The sequence below is a fragment of the Nematolebias whitei genome, chromosome 20 (assembly GCF_014905685.2).
Source record: "Nematolebias whitei isolate Nwh7 chromosome 20, NemWhi1, whole genome shotgun sequence".
NCBI classification, from domain to species: domain Eukaryota; kingdom Metazoa; phylum Chordata; class Actinopteri; order Cyprinodontiformes; family Rivulidae; genus Nematolebias; species Nematolebias whitei.
The window spans coordinates 31,318,271-31,325,967 of NC_056517.1; the positions used below are offsets into that span (position 1 = coordinate 31,318,271).

General features: G+C 40.3%; 1 protein-coding gene across 1 annotated transcript in view; it reads right to left on the reverse strand.

Moving 5' to 3' along the window:
• Window positions 1-332: 332 nt before the first annotated feature.
• The window catches only part of trpa1b (transient receptor potential cation channel, subfamily A, member 1b), a 25,999-nt gene continuing 18,634 nt past the window's right edge, over window positions 333-7,697 (reverse strand). Inside the window, exons 16-27 of the mRNA XM_037693769.1 lie at window positions 7,530-7,589; window positions 7,356-7,448; window positions 6,536-6,606; window positions 6,274-6,430; window positions 6,063-6,152; window positions 4,958-5,127; window positions 4,746-4,875; window positions 4,480-4,662; window positions 2,141-2,209; window positions 1,052-1,153; window positions 831-949; window positions 333-546 (exon numbers count right to left, since the gene is read on the reverse strand). Of these exons, the coding sequence (XP_037549697.1) occupies window positions 333-546; window positions 831-949; window positions 1,052-1,153; window positions 2,141-2,209; window positions 4,480-4,662; window positions 4,746-4,875; window positions 4,958-5,127; window positions 6,063-6,152; window positions 6,274-6,430; window positions 6,536-6,606; window positions 7,356-7,448; window positions 7,530-7,589 (1,458 nt within the window). The remainder of the gene's footprint in view (window positions 547-830; window positions 950-1,051; window positions 1,154-2,140; window positions 2,210-4,479; window positions 4,663-4,745; window positions 4,876-4,957; window positions 5,128-6,062; window positions 6,153-6,273; window positions 6,431-6,535; window positions 6,607-7,355; window positions 7,449-7,529; window positions 7,590-7,697) is intronic.

Below are 7,697 nucleotides of genomic sequence, written 5' to 3' on the forward strand. Positions count from 1 at the left end.
ATTAATATTTATTTTACTATAAATCAGTGCAACGTTGTCAAAAATTTAACCTCTATATTTCCAAGACTCGTACAATAAATTATTTTTCCTGATTTCTTTCAGCTGTGCAAAGTATATTAAAACTGATATATCAGACCATTATTAGGAATTTGATGGCTTAAAAACATTTAGATAAGTTAGTTTACAACATGCAAAGTTTAAATAAGGGGGCTAAGCAATACATCCCAATATAAATAATTACATCTGTTTTTTACCTTATTTGTCTATTTGTCTAAAATAGTGACATCATTGTGCAAAACAAAACGGCTCTTGCTGTGTTGGTCTTGTCCTCCTCATTTGCGTTTGGACTCGATGGCCTTAATAAGAGGGACCCAGCGAGACGTGCTGCGGCCTCTGATTTTGCTCTGACCCAGACTGGGCCACAGGCTGCCTCTGACGTTCACCGGGCCGTCGTACTCGTCGGCCTCGGAGGAGATCTCCATCTTCTGGATGATGAGCTTCAGGAGGTTGTGCTGTTTCTCCAGAATGCTCGACATCTCTTTCATTCTGCAGAGGATACACTTCAGCTCAGTTACCTTGGATTTACAGTCCTGACAGGTGATTAGATGTTTATGCATAGTGGGTGAACGTTCCTAATCTAGAAAGTGAATGATCACTAGGGGGTGCTCATACATAAAAATTCCTATACAAATATTCCACCATTGCAATTTACTGACTGGAATCATCAATTTAAAATTTTTTTTTTTTTCTTTCTTACAGCTGAGCTTGCTTGGTTTTATGTTCCCATAAATTATTAAAAATGAACAGTTCTGCAGTTACAAATAATTTACCTGGATTTTTGTTTCTTAAGCTCGTTCTCTATTAAAGTGCATGCCTGCGATTTGGACTGCACACGACTCCACACTTCATTTTTTTCCTCCTCACCTGAGAGGAATTGTTGCAGGAAGTGCTGCAACAACAATGCAAATAAATTTTGATGGAACATTGACACAAGTTTATATATATGTATATATATATATTGGATAATATTTTAAGTAGACACTGAATATACCTTGGAGCACTTGCGGTTGGGGTAGATGATGACTGAAGGTTTGTCGACTCGTTTCATTAACCAGTAGGGGAGCTTATCTTCCAGAGCAGTGTGGAGATCAATCTGAGATCAGAAAAAGACAGAAATTTACTCCGAGGTCAAATTCCTTAGTTCTATATTTTTTTAAATAAACAAATGTGAAATGGTCTGTACTTATATTGCATCTTTCTGTCTTACTGAGATACTCAAAGCACTTTACAACACAATCTGCGTCCTCATTTACCCATCCATGCACTCTAATAGATCTCTACAAAGACTAATCAGAGCTTTATCACATTTATACACTGATGGGACACACATCAGAGGCAATGAGGGGTTCAATGTCTTTCCCAGGGACACTTGGGCATGTGACTGCTGGTAGAATTGAACCCCCATCTCTTTCATTGGAGGACGACTGCTCTAACCACTCAGCCGCAGCTGCCCATGAAGGTAACCATTCTCAGACACATCTGCCACATTAGTTCTGCCGAATCGCTAGGATGAATTTGAACCTAATAAAGCAGAATATCAAGTTTCTTTGAAGTTTGTTTGAACGGCGTTCATTACCGTATTTTTCGGACTATCAATGAACGGGTTTGCTTTCTTACATGAGTCGCGTTAAGCAAAACAAAACAGTCAGATAAGTCAAACTTTATTCCGCGCGTTCAAAATAATGCTCAACATTGTTCAGATGTAACATAAAATACAAAACAATACACATTTTTGAGCGCCGTGTACCACATAAAATTGGTTCCAGGTCAGTAAGCACAGCCAGAATTAATACAAAAGGCGCACCAGATTATAAAGCTCACTGTAGATTTTTGAGAAAATTAAAGGATTTTAAGTGCCTTATAGTTCGAAAAATACAGTAAATCATCATCTGCCACAAACGGTGTCACCTGAGCATGATCCCAAAAACCAGTGAAAAGGTAGAACTACACAGAAATACATTTATGTTTGTGATTTCGATCATTGGTCCTTGTCTTGTTGTGTTTAAGGTGCCACAATGACAGACAGGGCTGACACGGAGGGCGTGAAAGGTTTCCGGCTAATTATTCTTACAGTTCTTACCTGCATGGCTATTCGCTTTAGGGATGCATTTCTTTGGACTTCAGCAATGTCTCCAACTGCCAAACCGATCTACAACATAGAAACCACATCCATATAGTCAACTCTCCTGATTCCACAAATTGCAAAACTAGTAAACTGTTTGGAAAAACGCCAATTAAACAATTGAAACATGGAGAACGATCCATAAGGCGATATATTAGAAATATTAGCATTTATTTATTTTCTTTCGGCTGCTCCCTTCTTCTGGAGTCGCCACCGCGAACTAACGCATGAAGTTTTGCCAATTGTTTTTACGCCGCATGTCCTTCCTGACGCAACCACAGAGCTACCACAGCCCTTTGTGTGGAGCAGAGGGCGCCCGGGGAGGCAGATGGTGGGAGTTGGGTGCCCATAGTGCGGAAAATGAGGGTGGAGACAGGTGTGGGTGCTTCCCCTTTCCTACCCACATTTTCATGTTGCTGGGTCGAGCAACTTTCTGATCACAGGCGCACCTTCTCTAAACTCTGCGCCACCATCCCCCCAGTTTTGAACAGGTGTGTTATAATTAAAATGCTGTAGATTGGGCATTGTGCAGTCCAGGTCTATTCTATTCTGTTCCTGTGCTTCAGAGCACTCTTAAAAATCCAAACCACAACCCTTTGTTTGTGGGTCCTTTAAGTTACAAATGATACCATTCAGTGACCCATAAAACTCAAACGAAACCAAGAGGGATGAGCTATTAGCCAAGCTCAGCGTTTAAAGAGCCTGTGTGTCATGGAAGAGTTATGACACGGCCGCAAAAGGTGCATTAGCTGGTCCTGGCTGGGCAAAACATCATTTTATTGTTTGGGTTTGCGGTGGGGTGCTTTAATAACCTGAGCCAGTTTAATGTAAGACTTTTGTTGAAATTGTGCCTAAAATATTGATCATAGCCAACTATATGGCCAAACAACAAATGGGGGATTGTAAGTAATGTAAGTAATTAGGGCTGCACATTATATTAAAATTGTACCCATATTGCAGTATAAATGTGTGCTATATTGATATTACAAAGGTTCCAGTAAATGGCAGAGACAAACTACAAGATGAAAGTATTTATCTGACAATCAGATGGACTCCTATGCCCCTAAACACTCCCATATAAAGTGTTGTGAGCATCATGATGACAGAACATGAGGATTTTTTGCTATATTTAACAATAATATTGTATGTAGGCTGGTCACGATAACAAATTTTGCTGGTCGATTAATTGTCTCAGAAATTATTATTGCGATATACGATAATATTGTTTGAAATTGGACAATAATTAGTAATTATTGTCAAATTTAAGAAGAAATGTTGGTTAATTTGTTTTGCATGTAGTACCATTTTTCAACCACTGGATGGCAGTATAAGACTGTTTGAACCAAAGGATGGATAGTGAGTGAGCGAACAGCATGTCTCTAAGAAAACTGGGAGGGAGGCCCCTTGACGTGACATGGGCTGCCTCTCTTCGGTTCTCAAAATGGCGGACGCTCGGTGTGGTTTGAGCTCCTTAGCATAGCATTTTTCACACAAAGCTTTTAATAAAAAAATAAAAAAAATCAGTAAACAAGTTCTCAGCTTCTTTTTGCAGAGAAAAACAACTTTTTGCACGAAGGCACGAGTTTCAACCGAGAATTTTGTAGCTCGACGAGATGTTTTTTCCTGAGGTCGGCCTGTTAGCTTAGCTCGTAGCTTAGCTTCTCAGCTTAGCTGCTTTTAACGATCCAAAAACGCAAATGTGGACGTTTAAAATGGATTTTAAAGAGAAAGGGAGGGGTCAGTGAAGAGCACTGGAGTTGAACCTTGTCATCCAGTGTCTTCAGTAGAAAGAAAGACAAATAAACGATAAAGCCGATAAATGAAAATAAGGTAGATAATTTTCATTCATTATGTTGATAATTGACTTATTGTTTATTGCGACAGGCCTATTTGTATGTTTTTCCAATGTTGTGCAGCCTATTGTTGATGATTTGCTGAGTGCTAGTCTGAGTTTGCTTAGCGGTATGTGCTAATTTGAGCTGCCAAGTTAGGCACTATGAACTCTTTCATGCATTAATGGAGTGTTTTGAAGGGAATTTAGGGCAAATGTATTTCTACATCTGTTTCTAAACAGTAAAACTTTTAACAGAAGAGAAAAACATAAAGATTAATTTCTCATTATGTGCCCCTAAAACCACCTACAATGAAAAGAGACCTAAATACAAGCTGTTTGCTGTTGTTTGACCAGATCATGTCACAGACATTGTACTGAAACTTCAGAATTCCTGTGAACATGTAAAAGAAAAGGACATGTTATATCTTATCCAGGAAGCTGAGCATGCTCCTGTGATGCTTACCATCAGATTTACCAACAAGATTGGCATGAGGAGAACAAACTGCACAAAAATGAAGTATGTCAGGATGCTGAAAGGAAGCCGATTGTTCAGGAAAGCTTCCAGGAAGTTGTTCTGGTAGTTCAGCTCCCCGACCATCATCACAAAGGTTTGTATCACCGAAAGCGGCACGCTCTTAAACTCTTTCTAATGACAAGAACAGAGAACGAAGTACTAAGAACAGGGAAACCTTTGTGACGTTCTTTTGTGTTGCTGATATTTTCTCTTACATGGTTCAGCATGAGAGCATAGAAGGCCAAGCTGAACGCCAGCATCAGGTACAAAAACAGCATCACGATTCGAAACAGTGTTTTCATGATCTCCCCAAACATAACAACATAGATGCCAACGCCTTCAAACCTGCGGGAAGAAAGGGATTCCTCTGACTCAGAAACCCTAAGAAGACATTGTGCTTAAGACGAGTGTTTAAATAAAAGCTTACCTTTGGAGATAAAGGAGAAATCCGATCCAGGAGTTTAAAACTGCCAGTGCTCCTGCTTGCCAGTGCAAAGAGCCCTCTGCATTGAGCATGAGGGGAATGATGAACAGCAGAGCAAAGATGGCTGAAGACCAGTCACACTGGTTGGAATAATCCCTGAAGTAACTCCAGCGCTTTTAAGTCACGAGAAAAGGCAAAACCCATAAATAAATAAAAACCAATAGGACAAACAAAAGAGCAAATGCACCCAGTCTGATGAGATGATAATGCATTGAAAAACAGTCAGTTTATCAAAGTTAGTGCTCAAGAATCCAACAAAGTTAAGTCAGGTCCTCTGGACCAGTTTCTTTTTTTGTTGTTGTTGTTGAAACATTTTGCTTTTTCATCCAAAGGACTTCATCAGTCCAAGAAGCCACAACAAACTCTGTCCCATAAGCAGCACACTCACATAGTGGGTTGACCAGTTTGCTGTTGATAATGGTTTCTGGAGTCGGCCCTCTTCCCCGTCAACGGGGTACTTTGTCGACTTTGATGTTTTGAACCACTTTGGCCATGGCTGCGTCAGACGAGTCAAAGGGGGAGAGGGTGGACTCCAGAAACCATCTTATCACCAGCAAACTGGTTGGCCCATTATGGGGCTGAGATTGTTGTGGCTCCTCGGAATGATCAAGTCTTTTGGAAGGGAGATGAAATGTTGCAACAATTCCCCCCCAGGAAATTTTTGAATAACGCAGATGTGATTTCCTGCATTTTGGAGTATTTTAACGGGTTGTTAAACATCTACGTGCTTGTAAACCCCAAGCATCGGCTCGCAGACCCCCCAGGGGTTTGGGGACCCCAGTTTGAAAACCACTGACTCAGAGGACCTGACTCAACATTGTTGAATCCCTGTTTATCTGCATCTTCTTACAAGTAAGTGTTGCTTCTAACCAAATGACTGAGCTGAAGGGTGACAATCTGACTGTGACCATTCAACGATTCCTGCAAGTCTGAATCCTAAAGCGTGCATCCATCACACAAGACTGCAAGTGCGCCCACAAAAACTCAACTCAACTAAAATGCTGCGCAACAGATTTATGGGCACGTTTCAGTGAATTATTGACAGTACCTGCTGTGATATCTGCACCACTTCTTTTGCTATTGAATAGATGTTCATGACCAAGACCATCACCATGCACAAGGACAAAAAGACACTTTGCTGTGAAAATGAGAACAATGGAAGAGTTTCATTCATTTAGGACACTATGGGATTATAATTGTCTTATAGTTTGGTCCTTTATACGGTGTTTGGCAAATTCGTTAAGGCAATTCACTGTTACCGTTCTGAAGGAGATGGGCACCATGATAATATCAGGCTCTCCTGTCTCTGTGGTGTTGGTGGAAGGTTTTAGAGTTACTATCAGGTGAGTTAGAGGCATCAACCCTAACAGGTAAAAAAACATGTTGAGCATGTGAGCCTTGCTCCCATAAGCAACCCTGCGAAAAGAAAAAACGAGACAAATTTGAAATTCACACCAAAGTCTGTCAGTCTTAGAGATTTAATAAAAGATGAGATCGTCTAGAGTTATCACGAATACACACCACTTCATAGCCAAATACTTTTTGCAGACTGGGTGATTGAGGAGCTCGATCCGGTTGTACTGCACCATCGCCTGCAGAAAACGGGAGAAGACAAAAACGGGTGCAAACAAATTACATCTGATTTAAAACGTTTTGCTTTTGATGACGAATAGAGAGGCAAGTTGCACTTTTTAAAGAGTAGCTGAAGGAGGACATATTCTAAATTTGACATCTTAACATTGCTATAAAGGATTTATCTCTTTGTCACTGGTTGTTTAAATCAGCTTTTGGAGAGTTATGCAATTTTCCAACAAAGTTCAGTCAGGTCATCTGGACGGTTTATTTTTTTGTTGAGACGTTTCGTCCTTTATCCAAAGGACTTCATCAGTCAGAGGAGTCACGACAAACTCAGTCCCATAAGCAGCAAACCAACATAGTGGTCCAACCGGTTTGCTGGTGATAAGATGGTTTCTGGGCACGCCCTCTCCCCCGTCTACTCCTCAGAGGCAGCCATGGTGGTTCAAAACATCAAAGTTCATGCTCAGTGTGCTGTTTGTGGGACTCAGTTTGTTGTGGCTCCTCTGACTGACTGATGAAGTCCTTTGGATGAAGGAGGAAACGTAAAAAACAAAACAAAAAAAAACCATCCAGATGACCTGACTGAACTTAGTTGGATTTTCTACCTGGATTATTGAGCATGAACTTTGATGTTATTTCATTTTATTTCACCATCTTGCACATGAAAAATAAAACTGTACTTCTAAAACGCAGAAAAATTATGAATCCAAAATCTGAAATTACCGCATCAAATTTATATTTGAGAGTGGAAACCAGTGCTTACATTGACTGCAGCTAGAGGCTGAACCTTATAGAGCGTATCTGTTAGCTTCTTTGATGAAATGGGAGCCTGGAGCCACCTGAAGTTGTATTCAATCTACACCAAACAAAGACTTTTTTTGTTAATTTCTCCTTTTACGGATTAATGCATTAACCGTGCAAGATAAAAATACATTACATGGTAGTCTGGACTGTTGTGGTCATCGTCGGACTCCCTCACACATCGGTCCAGCAGATGCTGCAGAACAAAGTGGGAAATCACAGTGACAAAGCTTTACGTTTGATCTCAGTCAAAACAGCAGAAAGAAAGGACTGCACAGAGTTTTGTGATTTTCTTATTTATATA